A 24,006-nucleotide genomic window follows, 5' to 3' on the forward strand; every position below is an offset into this window, starting at 1 on the left:
GCTCTCTTTTCCGTTTATCTGCGCGAGACTTAACGGCTAGAATGGCGGCAATGCTCTTCTCTTGAATATTTGCATACTCACCTTAATATTACCTAACGTCTGGCAGGACGTTTTATGTTAATTCGGAGTGTTTTCCTAATCATTTCCTTGATACTGTAAATACTGGGTTAACGGCCGTTGGGATGGTCAGTCATGCGCCATCTTTTGAAACTAATTACGAATTGTTGGGGTAGCTGAGCCGAGATAGGAACTGCTTTATCTTGCGGTTGAACTTACCGATTCTGGAAACCAGCAGCAATTATTCGATTATTGTGAGATATTGTTATTTGTCAATGTTGAGATAGGTGGATCTTTTTTTTACTGAGAAAAAAATAATATAGAAATCAAACGTGTTACCTGCTCCAGACTGCAGCACTCGTGCCTCTTCGACCGTTTGAAGTGATTGCCGAGCTTGCCGCGAGATGTCGCCACGCGACAACTTCACGCTGGAAATTGATACGAGCTGATATGTGGAGCGTTCAATTCTTGCACGTGTCTATTTAATGTTAAGTTATAATGAAAATGGACAATTTTTAATTAGTTCAGTTGTAAGAAATAAAATATTGGACCATGTGAATAGTACAAGTTTTTATTCAACTTGAACAGTAAGATTACTTGAAATAAATTTGAAATATATATGGGTGGTGTAAGTGATACATTTTATTATTGTTGGCAAATCATACAAAATTTCGGAAATTTCAGTCCTTACGAGATACAAAATGACTGATGAAGACTTGCTGATATTACTTAAAAATTTGAAGGCGGCCAAACGAAGCGGGGAATTAGATGACGAACGATCGCTGGCTAATCAAAATGTTAAGTGGAGAAATATTTTGGATTATTGTGTTTTGCAAACAAGCATCGAACATCATAATGTTGAGGTAACTCTATAAGTGATTAAAATTGTTCGAATATGTAGATACAGTGTATTTTGAATAATATCTATTTTTACACAGATTAGATTAGAAGCTCTTGGTTTATTGGCAGAGTCGAAGAAAAGCACACAATTATTTACAGCTGTGGAACTGCGTTTTATCGTTATGTTTTTGAAATATCATCTTGGGGAAAAAATGGAATTTGTGCCATTAATAAAAAAGGTAAATCAAACATTTATCATACAAGTAACAATTAATTTATTTTATGTGTGATTTCCTAACAGGTCATAAAACGCGCAAATGATGGACTCGCAGTCTTACTGAGGCAGTTGGCTAGACAAGAGAGAATTAAGAAAACCGAAGAAACAGCTTGCGCCGATAAAAATAATCCTAACGATTCTGAAGTTACGGGTCAAACAGAACTATATAATTTGATAAATGCTTATCAAGAATTCTTTGTATCTATTCAAGATGTCTGTGTAAAAAATGTATATCCTGGATCAACACATTGTCGTAGAAAATCCAGCTTACAAATTTTGTGTTTACTGTTGGAAATATCAGAAATCTATGAATTATCGTGGTGTAACGATCAAGTACAGAATTTATTTGAATGCCTGCTGCTTGACACATATGAATCGAATAAGGAGATGGCCTACAAAATCTTAAAATCTATAGATCCTCATATTCTGCAATTGAGTAATGAGACAAAAGTCAAAGAAATAATTAATGTTGCCTTCCAGTTAGGAAATAGTATCAGACCGATTGATACTTTTACCGCTGCATATATGTTTAAAATCAGTACTTTGTCTCCCGTTATAACAAATGTACTAAATTTGCCTGAAACGACTGATAACATCTCAAATGATAAAGAAAATGCTGTGTTGCTGTTAGTTAAGCTCTTGCTCACAAACTTAAAGGTAATGTAACTATTTTACATTTTATTTATTCGGAAGTTATTTATTACATTTATATGTTTCAGACTCCGTTGAAGTTAGCAGAAGAAAATATTGTTATGGCAGTTACAAAACATTCCTTGTATGGATATTTATTTTGTTTAAGAAGTCTATTAAAGGAATATGATTTGAGGTGATTACAGTTATAACATTCTGTTTAATGTAATTTCAATGCAAATATGAATTCTGATTTCAACAGAAATCTTACAATGGAAGAATCATGGAGACATGTAATCAGTGAACTGACAAGCATGTGTTTTGTACTAAGTGACACAGTGTCACAGATAGTGAATAATTCATCGCCAGAAGGTCACTTACCAATGGACTTGAATCCAAAAAATTTAAATTATCCTCTACCTGAAGGAAGCTCGGTAGCTGTAACTCCACAAATGGTACTCCTCTGTTCTTGGCATACCGTAAAAGAAATCAGTCTTCTTTTTGGCTATCTGACTGCAAGTTCACCAGTTGTAGGCATCGACTCATCAGGTGGACTTCTAACTGATATTCAGGTAACTTAATTTACTAATATTGTGCAAACGTAATCCATAATTTCACGTGTTAAAATATATCTTCAGATAAAAGACATCGGAGAACATTTGGTAACACTATTATGTGAAACTAAACATCGAGGTGCTTTCGAGCAAGCACACGTGGGTTTTCATCAACTTTGTACTCGACTGTGGCACATAAAGGATAGCAACCTACAAAAGTTGCCTAAAATGTGGCTATATCAAACTTTATTGGCCATCACAGGATTATCTCCAGGAACTTCAAAATTCTGTGCAACTAGACGAAGTGCAGGAGTGCCGTTTATGGTGCAGGTATGAAAAAGAACGATGTGAAACAGTGTTTATTTATACCTTATTTCATAAATCAATTTTTCTAGGCCTTAGTGACATCTGAACCAGGTGTACGTTTCAATACAAAAACTACAGCTCTTATATCTGTGATGAAAATTTTGTTAGGATTTACCAAATTTACAAGCGAAGATGACTTGTCTGCCAAACTGGATGATTTGATACACGACGATACCGTATTTTTTGAATTAAAAGATATATCCACAAACTTTAATCATCCGAGTACTATGAAACACAGCGAACATAAAGACGCTGTTACTGAAATTAAAACTCATGCTTTGAATATACTTAGAGCACTTTTTAAACACTCCCTTCTCGGTGAGGCAGTGAAGCCCTATGTTGCAGACGGTATAATTGCTGCTATAAAAAGCTATGATGGCCAAACTTGGATGGTATGTTTTCTTAAAAATTTATACATTCGAACCTTTTGGCACATCTTAATAGGTTAGGTAAAAAAAAATGTTTCTCTTTTTGTCAAGGAGCGAAATGCCGCAACACTTTTGTTTGGCGCTTTGATCATTCGAATTTTTGGAGTGCAAAGAACAAAAGATCATCTGAATTTAACTGTGCACAATAAAATGACGGGTCGAATCTTCTTCGAAAGATATACAATTTTACTGCCGTTTATGTTGAATGAATTGCAACTTTTTGTGAGAAGAAAGGACACCGTGATGAAACCAAGCGTGCAATTAATTCTTTTGTTACTTTCTCGGTTGTATCCTGGTCACTACTGCCAAGGTGCAGAATTCAACTGGCAAGTTAGTGTTATAAATCCACTCGACTAATTTTTTTAATGGAGAAGTACATATAGGTCTTTTCAGATTAACAGCTTCGTTGATCTGGTTTCAAAATGTTCTAAAAGCAGTGTGTACACTACTCGCGAATTAGCAGCTAGAGCTGTAGTCCCTCTACTGACGGAAGAGACAGTCTGTGAATTTCTCAAAGATTTGTTCAACAGGTTGAAGAAAATTGAATTCTTGAGAGGTTCATCGCTTAATACAGTACATGGTTACATGCTTCAGGTCCGATAATCTTATTTAAGAAATCTAAATATTTTATTAATCTTTGATACATTACATAGACATGTGTTGTTCGTTCATTGTAGATATTGGAGATTTTGAAAAACCATCGAAATATAAAAATTAGTGCATTCGGCTTGGAATGTTCTAAATATCTTAGAAATTCTTCTGTGATTTTGGAAAGTTTGGAAATTACGTCTAGTGCTCCAACATGTTTTCCACTAGCAACGGCCTATGTCAACATTCTTTCCATTCTTCTACAAAATGATACTGAATGGTAAATGAACGAACAAGTTTTTAATTAAAATATATTATTATTGTTTATTTTACAGGCTTGATACGAGAGTTCAAGAAGCAATTATTTCTAGATTCGAAATGCATCTTACGCGAAAAGAAATATTAAAGTGGAATCCTGGTCGAGAAGTGTATGAACATGCTGTGGCTACGCTTCTTACATCTATGAAGAGAGTAGACAAAGAATCCAATTGTAATAATTCTGTAAATGACGTGTTAATATTTTGCAAAGAGATGCTAAGTCATAACAACAGCATGGTACAAACAATTTGTTGGTTAAAACTGGCTCAGACGAGATCTGCCCAAATTGATGATACTTTAGAAAGAACAATATCTGCAGCACTTACAGCTGTACCAAAAGCTGTTGAAGATATTGATTTATTGGAATCAATTTTACTGTTTTTGTATGAAATAGTAACGAACAGTAGTACAAATGGTATTACAGAAAATACATTATCGGTAGACAACCTTTGTCACTCTATTATATCTATAATTTTAAATGATTCTAGAAGTATAGATTTATGTGAAAAGGGAACTGTTTTACGGTTGCTTGGCAAAGCATGCAGCAGATTGATGACTACTCACAAGGTTCGTATATATTTTTTGTTGGCTTATTTAATTATACTCATAATGGTTCTTGTTTATTGGGACTTTTTTTTTTAGAATGAAGACCTGTTTCCAAAATACGTCCAAGAAATGTATAGATTATTTTTAAATAATTCATGGATGGGTGCTGCGGATGTTGACTGCAGAATTGCAGTGTCGCAAGTGGTTTACGATCTTTACGTAAGGTGTTCGGAATGTTGTACCCCCTTAAGACTAAGTAAGCACTGATTTATGATCATATAACATTTTTTATTATTTGGTCTGTGACTTTTAATCAAGGCTTCAATTTTCTGTAGAACTATTGTTGAACTGGTGGACTATGCTCCTTAATTTACTCATAGACGATAACAATGAAGTACGAGAAAATGCATCATTGACAATCTGTAAAATAGGATCGGAATGCAAGTTAAAATGCAAAGCGATTACGATGGAAATATTTTTTACGAAGTTTATGGATTTGTTAATACACAGAGAACTGGTGCCTGTTGCATTTTTTGTATGGAGCATGACCCTGTCAGGAGATGCAGACTATGAAATGGACGAGACAGACGTAAGACCATTTGCTCCTTTTATCCATATTAAAAAGTTATCATTAAGTTTTTTAATAATCATAAATTAACGCATTGCAGGTGTTTAACAAGTGTAGCAATTATGAGTACTTTGAACCCGTTCGAATATCGGTCCTATGCATTAATTCCTTGGAAAGATACGATCGCGGGCAACTTATCGATCGAACATTGCTGCCCGAAGTGAAACAGTGGGTATGCGAAAGATTAAACATTGCCGAAATGCGGTCAAACACTCTTAGAGAAATAATTATGGAATACAAACAACATATCCCTACGATTACGAGGACATTAAAGGACATTTTAGATCCAACATACAACGACAAATTATTACGAGTACAAGCATATGAAAAATTCGAGACCTTAGCTCGTGAAGGACAAAATACATGAACATTTGAGAAACGGATGCAGCAAAATGTTCAATTCCAGAGTAACATTTCTGACAGCAAGTTGCCCGTGAAATAAATACTAAATCTCTGGTAAACCAGTACCTTCCTCACAATAAGCCCTCTCATTTCTCTCAAAGCTACACTGAAGATAATCTAATATCGCGTCCCACCCAGTCTATCGAGAAACCAGGTTATCTCGTTACTTCCTGAACCAAGTACGGAACGGTGCAAGGTCACTATAACCTAAGATACGCATAACGGTACTCATCTACCGGTTTACTTTCTCCACTCGGTAGTTGAGTAATGTTGAGTAAACAATGTCTCACTCGAGTCAATCGTCGACTTTGACTATACGCATACAGTCAAAGATCTTCAGGACGCGCAGATAAAAGAGACAACCAGGCATTAAAGTGTGAAAGTCGCGTCGCCAGAAGCTTTACCGGACAATGGGATGCCCATCCTCCGCCCGCGGTGAGACCACGCCGTCTCTTTCTCCCTCGCGTTTGGAAGCCTGATACGACGAAGATGGTCGAACCTGCGAGAACCATCTAGGCATCTAACCTCTCCCCCTCCCGCCCTCCTCGCGGTATCGGTTGTCGACCTTGAGCGCGTCCGATCCCGTCGCCCGGTAAACCGAAGATCACGTGGTCCTTCGGAATCAAGATGGCGCCGGACGGCGGGGCGAGTCCCCGCATGCGCCGCCAGTCGGCGCCACCACCGCGGCCGGACGACCTCGCGGCCGCCTCGCAGCTCGTATTCCGTGATTTCGGGCCGCGAATTCCGGAGTTTTTCCGCCGTTGGCGCATCCACGCGACGCGAGTCGCGTCGAGTCCGCGAGTGTCCGCGCGTTCCTCGCCCGCCGTGAGCCGCGGAGCCGTCGGTTGGCTCGCGGGCGATGCGCCGCCGCGCCAGTCGCGCCCGAAGCCGAGAAAGTTGAGGACCGTGCCCGCCGCCGAAGGAACGAAGCCGCGGAGAGGAGAGCCCGTCGGTCGCGTGCTCCGCCCGCCGCTGGCGCGCACACCGGCCTGACCCACCGGGCATGGAGAGCCCTCGCCCGCACCCGGCCCGACCCACAGGAGACGACGGTGAGTGAGCCAGCGATAACTCGATCTCTCCGATCTCCGATCTCGCGAGGATCGGCCCCCGGGACCCCCCGACTGAGCGCCACTTGTCGCTCGAGCTGTCACCCGATCGCGCCGATCGGCTCGAGGGCTTTGAGCACCCCTGAGGTGCTCGGGGAACGCGCCCGCGGCCGAGCCCTCCGCGAGAGTAGCATCGAGCGAGCGCGCTCTCTAGCCTCTCGCTCTCTCGGTCGCCAAGGCGTTCTCCCGCCGCGGGAGCGAGAGAGACCGAGCGAGGTCCCGGTGGAACTCGCTCGGAAACTGGAACCGGCCAGACCGTCCGCCGTCAGCTAAGGCTCCGCCGCCGTCGCCGCCGTTTCCCGAAGGCGGGATTTCGAGAGAGGAGAGGCGCGCCTCGCGACCCGGCCGGGTCGTTGACCCCCCGCGGATTCCTGCCCCGAAGGACTCGACCTATTCGCCCCCGGAGGAACCCCCGATACCCAAAATGCCGACAAAGGTGGATTACCTCCCCCCCGAACCTCCCGAGGGAACCGACCTGCTCGCTCGAAAGGAAAATTCCCTCCCGGCGGAACCGACGTAGACCTGGAGAAAGTGACCTCGACTTTCGACTACGACGTTTGCGGGGAAACGGGGGCCTAACGGAAGTATTTAACGGCCGAGGGCCGGACCCTGTTTTTCGACGGCAGTTCATCGCGGAATCTCGGATTTGGTGGAGGTACTACTGGTTAACTCGGCCTCTGATTTCTACCTCTTCGTTTTTGAGGTTAGAATCGGCCGAGTCGAACACGTGGCACGTGGTAGGAGCCCCCTCGCTCGGTGGAGTCCCGCGCCAAGTGCGCCGCTCGGAGGGTGAGGTTAGGATCACCGGTTTGCGAGTTATCATTTAAATTGGAGGGCAATGAGAGGGATTGCAGGTAATTGTTCATCTCTTCTCGGTCCAGGATCACGGGACGCGCGAAAGTTTGACTAGATTAACCTCCTTACGCACGCGGAATATAATTAGATCGCGATCGAGTGCGTTCTCATCCCTGAAATGAGACGGCCACGACGAGTGCGCATTGTTCGACGAGTGTTAGTCATCTCGAGGAGGAACGCCACGTAAGATATGACGGGGGGGGGCAAATGATTTAAGAGGACCGTCCAAAGATCGACGGTGACCGGACCGCCGGTTTAACCAAATTATCGCCGCGTTATCACCGATCGGCCGACGGACGACGATCTAACCTGGGACCGATAACGTTCTCCGATGACCCCGCCCCTTGAGTGACGTCATGGTATTGTCTAGCGGGTCGATCCGAAATAGATCCGCGGTGGCAACGTGACCCGCGAGCCGAAAGGAGGACGCACCTCCTCGTGATATACCTTCATCCCCGGGATTCTGCATTTTGAGGTTAATTATCGATTATTATCGTTCTGGACTGTCGGATTATCGAGAGGGCCGATAGGGTAAGTCGGGGGGATTTTCGTTTGATTTTTATATTTAATTTCATTTTCGTTTGATTTTTATATTTCCTTTCATTTTCGTTTGATTTTTATATTTCCTTTCATTTTTGTTTGATTTTTATATTTCCTCTCATTTTCGGTTTGATTTCATTTATCCTTTCCTTTTCGCTCGATCGTACTTTCCCCTCTATTTGGTCGCGTCCATTCTCCACCGTACGTCGTATAAAACGCCGGTAATCGCAATTGCGCTCGCCGCGCCGTGACGTCAGCCATCGAGTTAAATGCCCGCTCGGTGCGTCGCGCCCGGACGCCTGGACGCGAGGGCAGTCGCACGACGCCGGCGTCGCGGTCGCCCCCGTTCCGAGAGGCGAGCTCGAATCTACGCGGGGAGTTTGTTGGATTTTTCGGGGTGAAAAGGTGAATTAGCGGGGATTTTTACTTGTCGTCGGGTGCGGAGGTCGAGAGGATACCGTGGAATCGGATTATCACCTTTCGGGGGAGGAGCGCGGGAGGCGCTTCTCTGGTTCGATCGTTCCCTACGTTATTCCAGTCGATTATACTCGGGGAGGGGGGCGAGGGTCGGAAGTCGCCGACAAACGAACGGGGGTGAGGTCCCGCCGAGAGGTCCTCCATCCCGCGGGAGGAGATCATTTAACGAAATCAACGGTCGGAGTTTCCCCGATTGGACGGGTTCCCCGGAAATGGGGGGAATTTCCCTCGCCGGCCGGTGTATAATCCATTTACGCCACCTGGACCCGGCGTCCCGGGTCCCGTTCGATCCCGAAGGACGAGGCACCGTCTGGACCGGACCGGAGGCCGATATCCCGGCCAACGTAACGGGACACTGGTCAAACCTTGGGGGCCGTCGATATTAGCGAGTCCCATCGGGATATTCGATCCCTCGGGAATGGGTCTCGGCGCCTTCCGGAAGCCCTGGCGGGGAGCGTCTCCCTCGAAATTGCCCCGAAAATCCGCACCGGTGGGAATCTCGAGTGCCTGAGCCTCGTTATTTCGAGACTTATGAAAAACCTCGAGTCCTGGATTTTAGTCGGGATGTCGGGTCCCTCGGGAACGGCGCCTTCGGGCAGCCTTGGAGGATCCCCCCCACCGAAATCGTCCTTAAAATCGACATCGACGGGAATGTCTCGCCATTCAAGGTCCTCTCGCAGCCTGGAAGCTGGACGTCCGGGGGAGGATCGCTCCCGCGGGATCCGCTGGGCCGGAATGCCGGTTCCCTCGGGACCTCTCCGCTGGGTTTCCGGACTCCGAGGGAGACCCCCGATTTTACGGGCTCGCGCACCCTCGAATTAGCGTTCCTCGGTTACTCGGCCGGCATTCCTTCGGGGTCCGGCCTCGAGGATCGGGATTAAGGCCGATCCCGGGAGGGGGCCAAGGGGGTTGGATCGGGTTCCCTCGGGCTGCCGGCTTTGTTCGACGAATTCCGACATCGACGAGACCCACCCCCTTTCCTTCCACCCCTTGGTCAGGGAACGATCCCGGGTGTCTTACTCATTTCTTTTAAATTTCAATTCCTTTTTACTTTCTTTATCTCTCCCCGCGTTTAATATCCCACCGCTCTCGTTAATCGGTCTCACTACGTGGCGACGTCAAAAAAAGAAAATGAAAATTTTTTTTTAATCATTTTTATATCATATTTATATATTTTTTTTCTTCTCTAAAATATCTTTCATTTGGACAGGTGTAATTCCTGTTCCGAAAACCTCGATAGAAGGCTTCGACCCGGAAAAGCGATACCGAGGTGATCGCGGATACTCGATTCACCTGCAAGGGTGCATTCGATGCATCTCCCCTCCTCCGAACCTCGAGGGGGTGTTAATGGCGTGCTAACACCGAGCGAATAATTCCCGGGGGAGGGGGCCGACTCCCCTGGGAAACTGAAAAATCAAGCCGGGATTCGCCTATCCCCTCGACCCCCGTCCCCTTTCCAGAACTTTGGAAACGACCTTTCGAAACTTTTTAACTCGATCCCCTCCCCCGCGACCCCTGACCCCGCTGGGTGCGTTCGTGCGTCGCCCTCGATTTTTTCCCCCCCGTCGCGACGAGAGTTCCACTTCCGGAAGTGTAAACCCCCCCCCCCCCCCCTGCCCGACACTTCGTTTCGATTTCTTTACACGGGACGATTAGACGACCGCGGAAATTCTTGTCGGGGGTGGATCACCCTATTTTTTGCGGATCTACCCCACTTACGAGGAAGGGGGGGCACGACTTTTCGAGGGGGCGATTATCGATACGGTTTATGAGAGCTCGATCCTCTTCTCTGGAGTCCCTCCCCCCCTCTTTCTCTCGAGTGCTTTTTATGCTCCTGCGAGCGACGTATCCCGGGGGATAAATGTGGGACTCGAGGATTTCGGGGGTGGGGGGGTTAAACGCCCCGAAATGTCGAGGTGGAGTAGCGGAAAACGCGGGGCGGAAATTCGCGATAACGCGCCGTATTTTATCTGTTCCTCGTCCCTGTCTCTTCAGACGCGACCGGAACTGTGCGGAGCGGAATAAATCGCGCGGGGTGGTAGACATAAATAATACATGCAAAAATACATAAATATCGCCCATCTGCATGCGAGGGCGTCGAGCCACCCCCTCCCGAAACGTCGACGTCGATTTCGACGCTTCCAGCGCCGTTTCGACCCTCGTTTTTCGAGAGCTTTCAGGGGGTGGGTCGGGGTAGTTTTTTTTTTGTTTTCTTTTATTTTTCTTTTTTTTCTTACCTCCCTGGGGTATCGAGGATTCGAATGTTTCGCCTTAAATCGCGGTTTTGTCGACCGGGCGGCCGAATCCCGTGGGGGGTGGCCGGGAAGGAGGCAAAGGGCGATATCGAACGTCGTCGTCGAGCGTATGCACGCGCACGTAAGCCCGATACCTAACCGGCTGTTTTGCGGGGAGGGTCCTCGAGGGAGGATGCTCCTGGGGGGCGCCCCCCCCCCCCCCCCCTTCGGGGGTTAATTCGAAATTTATTCATGGTCCGCTCCTTAACGCGCGAGGTCCTTCCCGGTCGTCCTTATGCGTGCGTCCGGGAGGGAGGAGGAGAGAGAATAAAAAAAGGAAGGACGCCACGCGACCCTATGAATACGTAATTCCGCGGTAATCAAGAATTAAAGGGCAGGCCTTATCGATCGGCCTCCTTTCCTTCCGGCGTGTCGGGTCGCACCTGCGAGGCAGAGTGGACGGAAAACGCGGCCCCGGGATCGCTCCACCCTAAGTGGCCCTTGATTCGTTCCCGAGGAGTCCGAAGGGCCACACTTGACCCTCTCCTGGGGGCACCTAAGGTCTGCTCCGTATCGCTGCTCCTGTATTTTTTTTCTTTCCCACCTTTTCCTCCCTTTCTATTTTTTTACCATGCTCATGCCCTCTGAGGGGTCCATTGTTAATAATTAAAAAAAAAAAAAAAAAAACTATATATCTATCTATTTATTTTCATAGAGAGTTAAGAAATTCTATTATTTCCATTATTTCGACCGAAGAGTTAATTTCGGATTTTACGGTGAATTAAGAAATCCTATGTATAAATGGAGGTAGTCGCTCGGTCCTAAGTGGGGGGGGGGCCCTTGATTTATATCCTGGGAGTCGGGAAATTCGCGAAGCCCGACCGCGTCCGCGGGAAATCTGATAACGCGAATCGTTTTCCCGGCCCCCCCCTCCGTAGAGGGTGCTCGCACCGCCCGCGGGATCGTCGCGGATCTCCTTTATGAATTTCTCCCCCGCCCCGCCCCCCCCCCCGGGGGGGCCAGGGGGCGGACGTTACTCGGTAGATGAAGTAACGAGAAAGCGGGGCGACACTCGTAAAAGCCGGCCGGCCCTGTTTAAACTCCGCCGCCGATGTTATTTCTGTACGTACCCGGGGAGGATTCGTTTCCGGCGCACCACCAATTTGCGTAATTGCTGTCTTCGCCGAAAAACAATGGCCCTCGCCCCCTCGCTTGTTTTCTCCTTCTCTCTCTTCTTCCCTTGCCTCGAGTTTTTGCCGAATACTTTGGGGAGGAATTTCGAATTTTCTTGAGGTCCCTACCCGGTTCCGGGGGAGGGTAACGGGGGGTTTAATAAGTCGAGAATCCCGGGGAAGATCTTCCGCGGGACGGCCTTCCAGGTCCTCCGGAAGTCCCTCGAGAGGACACTTCGGGGAGTCATCTCTCCCCCCTCTTCTGGCTCGATATTGGAAGAGCGACTTGAGGGGGGAAGGGGGGCTCGCACCCCTCCGGGATAGGAGCGTCACCCCCGTACTCGGAGATCATCCCCGGCGATGCCCACGTGGTCCCCTTTCCTCTTGAACATTTTGAGGCGGAGTTTAAATCAACGCGGCGCGTCACATTTTGGACGAAGATAGGAAAAGTGTGATATTGTTTTTTTTTTTCGTGGTTTCGATCAATTTTTATTCCGATTTTTTTTTCCCCCTTTTAACTATGAGTTGACCCGCCGCGCTCGGTGCGACGCGCGACGCGCTCGGTGGGACGCGGGACTCGCTAGACTTCCACCCCCACGGCGGGACGGGGCTCGCTCTCGGGCCGCCATCCGGTCCTCGGTTTTGCTCCTTTTCGTCGGCGACCCTAAAATAAACCTCCCGGGAGTAGGGGCCGCGTCTCGGGCGCGTCCTGCCTCCCCGAGCGGCTCCCTAAGGAGAGAGAAAGAGAGAGAGGAAGCGCCTCGAGAGGAACACCCCTGCCGGGGCGACGCTTATCACTAGTCGAGCCGACGTCGCGACGCGGTCCGTCACTCTCGAGGAGGGGGCTCCCAGATCTATACCGACCGAAATCACGTGAAAATGTGGGAAAGCTACATTAATAAGCGCTCCCACCTCGGGGGTAATCTCTACTTGTAATTAAATGTAATTTAATTTCTAATCAGCGGGTACACGAGGTTTCAAATGACTCGGAGGTAAATTCCTAAGTTTATATTTTTTCGCATTTCCACTTTCAGATCCCAGGAAGTCGGCCCGAGGAGCGATGCAGAGGCCGGCCGGTGGGCTCGACGGGGCCGTGGCCTCGCAATGACCGATCGGCCGACCGTCGGCCGGACGTGAGGACTCCAGGGGCCGAAGTCGCGGAGGAAGTCGGCGTCGGGGGCCCCCGATGCTCTGAGCCGGCCGGACCCAGCACCACCGACCAATGGAGGAGACGACGATGCGCGCCTCGCCGGGGCGCCGGCTCTCGCAGATCCTGGACCCGCTGGCCCGACTGACGTCGGAGCTCGGCTCGACGTCCTCGGCGCCGTGCAGCCCGAGGCTCGGGGCCCGAGTGGAGTCGAGCGCTCTCGAGGAGGGCGCCGGGGGCCGAGTTGCGGCGTCCTCCGGCGAAGAGGGCCGAGCTCGGCCGAGCGGGCCCGATAGCCCTCGCCTCCTGCCGCGCCGGGCCCGCCAGGCCCCCACCCCTCCTCCCCGACCCCGCAACAGCCCCGTGCACTTCAGGGACTCGCCCTACGTCAACGTGCCCAGCCTGCACTTCCACAGGGACAAGAGCTTCGCCGAGAGCGCCCGGAGCGCCGGCTACCAGGAGCTGAGGGAGGGCTCCAAGGCCAGGGCCAGCCCTTACGACTTCACCTCCGAGCCCAGCGGACGCGTCGAGTACGCCGAGCGACGCACCTTCGGGGCCCAGACCGACCCGGGACTGACGTTCGACCCCAAGGTCCCCCTCGAGGTCGGCACCCCCCGCGGCCGCTCGCCCTACGACGCCGGGCCCTCCGTTCGGGCCCCCCAGGTCGAGCGCGCCCTATCCTTCACCGGCAAGACCGATGCCGCCCCCCTTCCGGTCAGGGCCAACGCCTTCGCCCCGGCCGATCTCAAGAAGGACAAGGCACCCTATGCCGGTAAGGGCTTCGACGGGTACCCGCCACCCGCCCCCGAGGAACTCAACTGGCAGGAGCGCTGTCTGGAGCTGCAGCTCGAGCTCCATCGGAGCCGCAGCCAGGCCACCAGGGTCCGGGACATGCTGCGAGAAAAGGTATGTCGGTATAACCCCGTCCGTCCGATGCCTTGCCTAGGCCACGTGGGGGCCGGAGCCCTCGAGGAGCCCCTCGTATGCCGACGTCGAGCGGTTACGTAAAGGACTTAAAAATAGAGGGCCCTACCGGACACCCACGGGGTCTTCCTACGTTCCTCCAACCCAGAAGACATTTCCTATTTCGATCTTTACCCGCAAATTCGATCGACCGCCAATTTTAGGCGCCTATTTGTTATCGTTGATGTCGCTGTCGACTTGATTAGAGGGTTAAAATATGCCCGTTAAAATTGACTCGTCTTGATTGGAGGGGTGGAACATCCAGGAGGGAGGGTTAACGCGATTAAAATGAAACATGCCTTGGGAAGGGTTAAAGGGCGAAAAATGTCCCTTTACGACATCACCGCCGTTCCTCGCGCCGTCACTCGCAGCAAGTGGTTTATGTCCTAATTGAACCGAGAGCCCGACATTCGACCGCGGAAAAGCGATAGTCCGGCCCCCGAGAGCCGGCGATATAAATCCCCCCCTTCCAGCCAGACCGGGGGCGGTATTTCCTCGCAAAGCCCGCAATTGGCACATTGATTTAACGCGCGGCAACGTATCGGCCGGTTATTGCGCGAGTCGATGGGTATCCGTTCCCGATGTCGGCCTCCTCGGGAAAAACGCGACCCCCCGCCGACCAAGTGACCCCGAGGTGGCCTATCGGCGAGATCGCCGCCCCTTATCGAGAGTCCCGGGTCCCCGGGACTCCCCCTCTTGCCCCAGCCGAGTGCCGGCTATCCCGAGGGTCCGCCGAGAGAATAATAAATTAAACTTCTTCACCCTCGGCGCCGATCCCGACGCCCGAATCGCCGGGTAATCCTCCGGCGATGCTGCGGCAGTCTTGGGATACCTATTCTTTTTATTTTTTATTTTTTTTTCCTACGGGAGATGTGAGATACCCAGTCTTCTTCTTGCCCCTAGGAACTATCGGGGGAGGAAAGGGAACCCTCTGGAATATCCTTGGACTCGCGTCCACCCTTTTTCTCGTCGATTCGGTGGCTCGGGTTTTCCGGGGTTTCCAGGCGCCGTGATATTCCCGAAGTTTTCCGATTTCCAACCAGGTGGGCCGGGAAAGGGGGTAGTTATATGGGCCCTTCCTGGGATGCTGAGGGTGGATGCTTTCCGAGTCTTTGTCTCTTTGGGGGGTTTTTTCCCGGGTCTTCGAGCTGAGGTCGCCGCAAAATGTCCTGGAACGTGGTTTAGGGGAGGGATGCTCCACCCGGATGTATCTCGGGCTTAAGGGCGGATGCGCTCCGGGATGCTGCGGGGATCGGATCGGAAGTGTCACCCTCGGCATGCGAAGTCACGGTCGCTGGTTTAACCCTCGGCCTAGATAGGGCACGAGGCCGCCCCTTCTAGGGGTGGGTGCCCTTATTCGAACCGAGCTTTTAACTTGGAATTGAATCACTTAGCGAGGCGAGGCCCTCGGCTCTCCTCCCTTCCGACTTTCTTAGCCCGAGGGACGCCTCGTCCTGGAGAATTTAGGAATCGAGATTTTGCAGCAATTTTCTTCTTTTCTTTTCCTCGACTCTGTATTTTAATTTATTTTTCCGGAGTTTCGAAAATTTCTCGAGTTTTCCGAAAAGTCGGGGGACGCCGACACGAAACGGGGAAAATTTGAATCCAGGAGGAAGGGGGAAATTCAGCCGAATTTTTCAGGGGTTCTTGGATAAGTCGGGGCATGGGGGGAGTTTTTTTTTTTTTTTTTTTTCGGGGACAACGTAGGATATTTTCCCCGCGTTGATTCAGACGGATCGCCGGGGTCGACGGGATACGGCGGGGGATGCAGGAAGTCCCGAGGGAACGGATGTCGGCGTTGATTCCGCGTGTCGGACCGACGGGAATTATGGTCTCTCGTCGGGCTGGTTTTACGGGGTTTTTGACGTTTCCCGGTTCCCCGACACTTTTTAACCCCTTTTTGTAACGACGCTCGCAGCTCTCCGAGTCCTGGCCGAATCGAATCCCGGATTACGAGCGGCGATCCATACCGCGGGGAGGGATTTTCCGGGACACCTGAGTCCTGGTGCAGGTAGACACCCCCTCTGCGAAGAGGGGACCGTGCCTTTTGTCGCAGGTTTTCGCGGGAGCACGTGTCGAGCCCCGGGTCGCCCCTTAAATAAAACCACGAGGGGGCGGAAAGATACCTACCGGTCGTGCAGGGATGAAATATTCATCCCTAGGGATGTCCCACCCCCTGCACCCCTGAACCGACTCCACGGCAGGTGAGCCCCTGGGGGATCCTCGAAGGTCCCTCGGAGGACCTCCCGAAATTTTTACATTCGAGGGTCTAGCACCGATTTCGAGACGCGGGAGCGTATAAAAAATCCCATATGAAAATTCATTAATTTTTTTTTCTTCATTTCTCATTTATTTTCTCCCTCTCTCATTATTCGCACGACTCGAGGCTACGCCGTCGATCTCGATCGAGTGATATCGATCTACCTCGATCGCGCCTCGTTACCTACCCCCCTGATTATTAATATATAAATCGAGCCGGTCATTTCCGTAACGGGAACACCGGCTGTGCTAAGTTCACCTCGGGCTAGACGTATAATTATTGGCTGATTGCGGGTTCTAATGCCGGCTTATCACGAGATCGCTATACCCGCGACTCGTCGGTGATAACGAGTCACTCGACCCCGCCGCGCGGAACCGACTATCGGGGATTAATCCTGTCGGGGATTTTTTTTTTTCTTTTTTTTTTACTACAGATTCCCTGATTTTTTTACCCCCTTCGAGGCGCAAATTAGACGTGGCTCTTCGAGTTTACCGAGTTAATGCGTAATTGCGTTTACCAGCTCTCTCTCTCTCTCTCTGTTTATCTCGGTACTCCGGGTTTGCGCTCGTCACGTGTCACCGAAGTTGGGTATCAATTGGCACGCGCCGGGCCGCATCGGAAACGCATCCTCCTCCGCCTCTCCGTGACTGTGCACGCACGTGCAGTTAAACCGAGCTCTCCATCCCGGCAGTTGCAGATGCACATAAATCGTGGACACCCGTTCGGCCCCACGTCCTACTAATATGCATTCCATCTAAATAGCGCCTCGCGACGCGTTCGACATACAAACACGATATGAATATTGATTGGCCGCGAATAGGAGGCCGCCGCACCCTCAAAGACCGGGAGGGTGTACGCTTTCTTTTTAATATTTAACCAGCTAGATCGGCAATTAATCATTCGGGGATTAATAATAAGTACGCGTCGTCTTTACCTTAACCGGCTGGATTGATAATGCGGGGATTAAGGGGAAGTAAAAGAGGCATCCTAAAGCTGAATCGTTCATGAAACATTTAATTTTTTATAAACCACTTTTAAAATACCTATAAAGAAATTTCAAAAGAATTGAAATTTCATGAGTTTCGGGACTTTCCTTATGGTCCCCCTAATCACGTTGTGAAGTCTCAAAATATTTTGTAAATTGAGTTGGGAGAAAAGTTATATATACAAAACCTCTTCGACGCCACCTTAAGGTGATTGCACATCACCTTAATCAAAGAAGGGGGAGGTGGGAAATTAAAGGGGGATTTTTCGGGAACTCGCGCCCTCCACCTTGCAGCTCTTCGTCGCCGGTTCGCTCGTCCCGCGTCCCACTAATATCCATTCCGTCTCTCAATAGCGTCCCTGCGTTCCACATATAAAGTTCCTATCAATATTGATTCGCCGACTGTGAATGGGTCCTACGTGCAAACAGAGCGGGATTCAAAGCCGCGGCGCCGGATTCGCGGAGTCGCTCGAAAGGGGCCTGCCTTCATCCTGGATTTTTCCTCGTATTCCCATGTATGCCTACATTCATGTATTCCCGCACATATATACCCACACTTTCTTCTTACCTCTTATACCTATTTACACGTGCGGAGAAATGACTCGCCCCTCTCTCTCTCTCTTTTAATAACCGATCCTTCGAGGCGAGGAGCGATTCCAAAGTTTTCCTCGTCACTGGCACTTTTTTTTTTTTAGGTCGTACGTGCAATTTACGCATCAATTCTGCTTGGAAATTTCGCAAAAGCTCACGTGAACGCAGGTCCTTCAGACGCGATCTTCGCGTCAGGGAAAAATGATTCTTTACGAGACGATCCGGAAAGTCCGCAACACCTGAAGCCCGATATGGCGGTGATCGTATATACGCCTTAATCTTCGGGAGTGACGCCGGGGGATTATTTTATCACCTTGGTAAAAAAAGGGGGGGACCCTCCTAACCTGGACCGCGGATGCTGCGAGGCGGCGATAACGGGTGATATCGCCGTTTCGAGGAGGTGAAAAATTCTCCCGAGTTTGTGAGCCTCGTCAAGACGACATCTTCACGGGCGCTCGTCTCGAGATAGGTCATGGTCTGTGAAAACGGGGCACCGTTCGATATTTACATTTTTTTTTCCCTTTATGGCGGTATTTTTTTTTTTTTTTCTTTTATGTCTTCGCGCCGAACTCGGATCGCGTCGTCGAACTTTGGCGCCGTCAAAGCGGTGATAAGGGAGAAGAGAAAAGTGTCATTCGGGGAAATTGGCGCCGCGCGAAAAATTCTCCCTTTCTCGGGGTTCCTCGCGTGCGCGAGAGGGCGAATCCTCCGGGAGAGGAGGACGTCGATATGCACCCTGAGGGGGCGAGATAAGGAGGGAACGAGCTCGTGGCGCTGGGGCGAGAGAGAAGGCGCTATGGGTCGAGGGAAGAAGCGACAAGGACGAGGCGAGTCCGCGACTCAAGGCGGTAGGAAGGAGCGAAAGAGAGGGAACGAGACTACGGGGAGACGCGGGAATCAGTCCCATCGTTCCTATTGATACAGATGATGGCCCCCGTACTCCCGGAGGCCCGCGGGACCCCCCTCGACTCACCCACCCGTTACATTACCGTGAAATATCCGCCATTATCTTGATTTGTACGAGCCCGGTGTCCCCGCCACCGGCGACCCCTACGTCATCAATTATACATTATAATGGATTAACATATCCCGCAAGGTCCGACCACGAGATCGACCCCTGCCCCACCTCGCCCTTATCATTGGCCTCTATACCTATCACTGCGTCTCTATATAGACACCTGCACGGAATTTCCTCGATACATTTTTTTTTTTTTTTCAAGACTTCCTCGACTCGGGAAATAATTCTCATCTCCCTCGGGAACCCTCGGCCCCCGATAAGCACATCGATAGATCGATCGATCGATGGACCAGGACGTCGAATATATCGAAGGGGTGTCTTTTCTTCTTGGGGGGTGGAAAATTCCTGGGCGATCGCGAGGGCTCCGCTTCCGGGAAAATATGTGTCTGTGGGTGTATATTATATATGTATTATATACGTATTATATATTCGAGTGTAAGGCGGTGTCTCGTATACTTGGCGGGTGCTCTTCGCGGGGTGCACTTCGCGGGATTCAACTACGGTGAATATGAAGTCCCTGGTTCATGATCCCCCCCTGCATGCAAGGGGGGTGATTTTCATTGAGAATGCTCACGGGGGGCAGACGAAGCCCGGGCTCGCTCCCGTTCCTCGCCTCTTTTTACGTCGGATTTCTTCCCTCTCTTTTTTCCCTCGCCAGGGAAATTTTTCTTCTCGCGATTTTGCCCTCTACTTCGGCATGTTGGAAAATTCGACCGGGCGTCTCGACGACTCCGGGTAGATTTTCGATATTCATAAATATATATATATTTTTTTTTGTCCTGATTTTCCCGATCGGGGATTTGTTTTTCTTATCGCCCCTCCCGTGGTATCGTCCCTTTGTCTCCGCTCGGCGGAATCGAAGGTACGATTTGAGCACCGCTTAATTATTCCTCCTCCTTTTCCTACCTTTTTTTTCCGCGCGCAATTCTTGCGATTCGTTAGGATTCCCAGGTGGCCTTTATCCGAGAGCCCGCTGCATAATTACGGTGCTCGATACTCGATATTAACCGGAGGAACTTATTGGACCTCCCGCGAGGACTTTGCACCCCCTCCCTCCCCCCCCCCCGAGGACTTGTAACGACTTCCGCCATGAGTCGCGCTTACTTCCAGGGAATGAGAAATCTCGCGGATGGGCCTCGTCGCCGGGTGACGTTCCTGGAAGAGCATCTCAAAAGGGTGTCCCCCTAATTGCTTCCTTCTGAGAGCTCTCAAAGGGGCGCCCCGGTGCCCCCGTATTTATACACCTCGCGAAACTTCGACCTCAAAGCTCCCCTTCGAGATCGGCGCCATTCCGATCTCGATGACGACTCTCCCGAGCGTCGCGGTGCTTCCGGCACTTCCTTAACACCTCTATTTTCCCTCGAGCTCCTCCCAATGGCTCCTTTCAAAGAGACTGAAAAGTTGAAAAATGCTCCCAAATTTGGGAAATTTTCGTGAAAACTGACTTGAAAAATTTGGTAAATGCAATTGAAAATATCAATAAAATAATGTCAAGGTTAGATCAAATTGGAATTAATTTTTCCTACTAAAAAGCTTAGAGAGGACTTCTCGAGCGCTAGGCGACTCGCAATTACGCGACTTGAATTTGGCCGAACGAGTCCCGGGGGACCCTCGGAGCCCTCGTCACCGTCGCGGGGGATGGCACTCCTGGGTGTCCCTCGGGATAAGGAGGGCCTTCGCCTTCGCGTCCGGTCCCCGACACCAGAAGAGGCCTCGTCCGCAAAGACGTTTCCGTATTGCCGCAGAAGGGCGTCTAATTGGTCCCATTCGAGGGCGCGTCTCGACGGAGGCGTCGCGACGGGTCGGTACCCTCGCTTAGGGGTGGAGATAGAAGTACAGGTGGAAGTGTGCGTACAGGTGGAGGGGTACACACAGGTGCGCGGTACTCGCCGAGCCGGGGGGCGTGCTCGTACGTAGCCGAGATAAAGGGAGAGACCTCGGGTCGGAACAAGGGAACAATTCGGAACCGACTTGCCGAATACCTGTTCGGGCCCGTTCACATCTTACGCCCAGGTGCGCACTCCAATTAGAGCCGCGGGCCCTCGAACTTTAATGAAACCCCGGGATTTCTCGACTTAATTAAAACTTGGGACGTTTCGTCAACCGACCTTACCGTCAGCTCGGCGCGGTGAGGCTGGGTATTTCGAGAAAAAGTCGATCCGCTTTCGAGAAAGGATCGATGATTATCAACTCGCGTCCTTAGATCCGGAAACGTGGGAACTTCCGACGAATTTTCTAATTTGAGAAATCCCGACGCACAAAACGACGCCGGTAGCACGGTGGACCTTGTCACGGAGAGAGTTAACGCGATAAGAGGACGCCGAGTGTTTTCGATACGACAGTGATAACGCCGAGTGGCTAACTTCCGTTACCCCTTATCGATAATGTGACATTCGCCGCGCCGATAATGTGTATATATATATTTCCGTTGGTGCACGTGGCAAGGGGGACCACGTGGTCTCTCGGCACAGAGAGCGCCGATTGGTCCCCGCCGAGGAGGGACGCACGTGATTGGTTCACCGCAAGTCGAACCACGTGGTCAGGCCCCACGGGCCCGCGCATGCGCGGGCCTTCCCTCTCTACCGCGCGGCGGCGTGGGCAGCGCATTCGAAAAAGCGCGCCAGTCGGCTCCCGGCCGCGGGGGCGCGAGCACGTGCGCTCCCCCCTCGTCGGCTGGGATAAGTCGTTAGCGCCAGGACGCGCTCCAGTCTATCCACGTCCGCAGTCCCGGGGACTCCTAGGGACACCCCTAAGCGGTTCTATCGCGTTAGGGCTCGTCCCCATTAGAGAGACCGAGTCGCGGCCTGCGAGCCGAGTCCTCCTCCTCGGGCCGCCCACCCCTGGCGAGCCTTATTTACTCGCAAGAAGATAATCTTCCGCTTAATTCCCGACTCGGCGACGCGCGTCGACTCCCGTAATGGGACACCAGGGCCCCCCTCCTCCCTTTTGTCTGGAACCCTCCAGGGCGGGGAAACGGCGAATCGATGCCCCGTCGAACCGGTCACGGGGGAGGGCGAACGAGGGAACGAAAGGGGCTCCTGGGCAAACCTCGGTGATAACGTTCTCCTCGTCGTAATCGGACGGTTTGTTAATTTTCGAACGAGGTCGGGCTCTCCTAATGTCCTCCCTACCTCTGGTTATTCCGCCGAGTTCTACGACGGCTGTCCTGTAAATCTGTCGGTTAAGGCGAGCCGAGTCCCGCTAATTTATGGGGGTATCAGATTAGGGTAGTTTACTCTGACCTCCGGCGACGTCACCTAAGGGTGGCCCGGGCTAATTCCAGGGGTCGGTGGAGCTCGGACCCCTCGCCAAAATCGGGTAGGGTACCCGTAGAGGGGAGCCGAAAAATCCCTTCACTCTTCGATTCCCTGACACCATCCTTCTAAATTTAGGTGCTATCTCTTATCTCTCAGTAATCATTATTTTCCGCGATTACCTGAAAAAGTGCAATGGCTGAAAGGTACTCGGGAAAATGAGAAAATTCTTTTCCTCTCGTAGAGACAACTCCTATGGATGTTTAATAATTTAATAATATGACGAATGACAGCGATAGGTAAAGGACAAAAATTTGTAAAATAAAAATAAAACGCAACAATTTACCACGTCACGGTATGTATATATATTTTTTTTTTGTTAGGAACGAAATATTTATTCCATCGTTATCGAGGGTTATTGAGTATTTGTCAGTCGGTCTCCTTTCTGGATAACGTGTGACGCTATTCGAGAATGTAATGTCGTTTGGTTCGTTTAACAATTGGCGATGTAAAAGTCGATGACAATTGCCCACAAAGAGCTCTCGCCGCTCGTACCGGTCAAAGGGAACTCGACGAGGGACGAGGCCGACCACTCGTCGGAGTTTGTGCATCGGGAGGGCACTGTCGGTTGTTCTTTCGAATCGATGCAAGGGTTGAACGGAGCCGCGGTTATCACTGCGCGGGGTAGATAACAGAACGAACAACCTCGACCCTCCGCGAACAGGGCTCGATCCCTCGTAAAGGCTTTTCCATCCCACCGCGAATTGTCATCTCCATTGTCGCCGCGTTGGAAAATCCTCCCGAAAATTCCATACGGAGCGTTCTGTCATTCAGTCGTTCCTGAATTCCCAAGGGAAGCTTGTCCTTATTGTTATTACTTTTTAATCGCGACCGTCAGGAGCTTATCGCGGTTGTCTGGGAGTCGCGTCCATTTTTTTTACGTCATTTTTCTGCGGAATTTTCGGCTCAATTATGGCGATTAATTTGTCATTTTTGTCAGGGACACAAGTCCTTGCGCCTCCTTTATTTACGCCATCCTCGGTGCCCGGAGGGACGTAGAGGACGAGCCTCGTCGACTTTTCATCCCGCCTGCCATTTTTGGGAAATAAAAAGGACGCCTCGAAGGGGATTGTTTCCAGCATTTCGCGTCGCGGGGGGCGGCCTCCTGATTACACCCCTTTAGGCGGGGTGAATTGATCTTTCCAACCCCCCTCTCGAGTCACGCCGACGTGTTAACGTAATCGCTTCCGAAGGGTCTGGATTTGATCCAACCCTTTCATATTTTTCTCTTTTTTTTTTTAACTTCCATATCTTCTATATATCTGCGAAATTTCATCCCTTACAGGATGCACTTCGGGGCAATTCGCTGCATATTCCGCCTCGCTTTGGGTCATAGAGGTCTAATAAAGCCCCGAATGTCGCAATACACCTCGCACCGTTCTTACGGACGTTTCCTAGCCCCGGAAGTAAGTGTCGCTCGTACTGTCAATATCGGTGCAATGCGTGCATTACCCGGGGGTGCAGTGTCGACTCGTGCATTCCGCGCTTTATCGGCATTCCCCGAGCATGGGTCGTCGTCGGGAGGTGGGTTTATTTATTATTAATGCACCTATTATACGTATCTATACATACGTATTTAATTGAGAGTATCACCGGAATATTGTTATTAATCTGGCGGGCCGGCTCGGTGCATCGACCTGCATTCACCGTTTTATGTAGCCGGGTCAAAGGTATACGGAATTACGCGGGATTTCCCTTCGCTCTCTTGTC

At 50.3% G+C, this 24,006-nt stretch overlaps 2 protein-coding genes across 8 annotated transcripts in view; both read left to right on the forward strand.

The window, feature by feature from the left end:
* The first annotated feature begins 531 nt into the window (after nucleotides 1–531).
* LOC105698874 (thyroid adenoma-associated protein homolog) lies at nucleotides 532–5,612 on the forward strand. 3 transcript variants are annotated; one of them, XM_012423486.1, is made up of 15 exons: nucleotides 532–685; nucleotides 742–920; nucleotides 996–1,136; nucleotides 1,199–1,831; nucleotides 1,894–2,000; nucleotides 2,067–2,376; nucleotides 2,443–2,688; nucleotides 2,754–3,116; nucleotides 3,204–3,482; nucleotides 3,546–3,746; nucleotides 3,830–4,020; nucleotides 4,076–4,625; nucleotides 4,701–4,860; nucleotides 4,940–5,193; nucleotides 5,273–5,612. In XM_012423486.1, the coding sequence occupies exons 2-15, from the start codon at nucleotides 759–761 to the stop codon at nucleotides 5,597–5,599; spliced, it is 3,924 nt and encodes a 1,307-aa protein (XP_012278909.1). In that variant the 5' UTR covers nucleotides 532–685; nucleotides 742–758; the 3' UTR covers nucleotides 5,600–5,612. The 3 variants fall into 3 exon arrangements, with proteins under 3 accessions (XP_012278909.1, XP_012278910.1, XP_012278908.1); XM_012423487.1 differs by having other exon boundaries at nucleotides 801–920; XM_012423485.1 differs by having other exon boundaries at nucleotides 532–644.
* A 745-nt stretch (nucleotides 5,613–6,357) lies between these two features.
* The window catches only part of LOC105698789 (uncharacterized protein CG43867), a 66,352-nt gene continuing 48,703 nt past the window's right edge, over nucleotides 6,358–24,006 (forward strand). For 2 of the 5 annotated variants that reach the window (XM_012423350.1, XM_012423351.1), the window contains exons 1-2: nucleotides 6,359–6,683; nucleotides 13,053–14,071. In XM_012423350.1, the coding sequence (XP_012278773.1) occupies nucleotides 13,241–14,071 (831 nt within the window). In that variant the 5' untranslated portion in view covers nucleotides 6,359–6,683; nucleotides 13,053–13,240. Of the gene's footprint in view, nucleotides 6,684–13,052; nucleotides 14,072–24,006 lie in introns of all 5 variants that reach the window. The other 3 variants (XM_023434070.1, XM_023434071.1, XM_023434069.1) reach the window with 2 other exon arrangements.

Source organism: Orussus abietinus, unplaced genomic scaffold (genome assembly GCF_000612105.2).
Source record: "Orussus abietinus isolate OABI.00-Male unplaced genomic scaffold, Oabi_2.0 scaffold12, whole genome shotgun sequence".
NCBI classification, from domain to species: Eukaryota; Metazoa; Arthropoda; class Insecta; order Hymenoptera; family Orussidae; genus Orussus; species Orussus abietinus.

Coding starts and splice junctions, on each gene's coding strand:
- LOC105698874 (XM_012423486.1), top strand. CDS start 759: ATGACTGATGAAGACTTGCTGATATTACTTAAAAATTTGAAGGCGGCC. Junction 4,021..4,075: donor CTACAAAATGATACTGAATG/GTAAATGAACGA, acceptor TTTATTTTACAG/GCTTGATACGAGAGTTCAAG. Junction 5,194..5,272: donor ATGAAATGGACGAGACAGAC/GTAAGACCATTT, acceptor AACGCATTGCAG/GTGTTTAACAAGTGTAGCAA.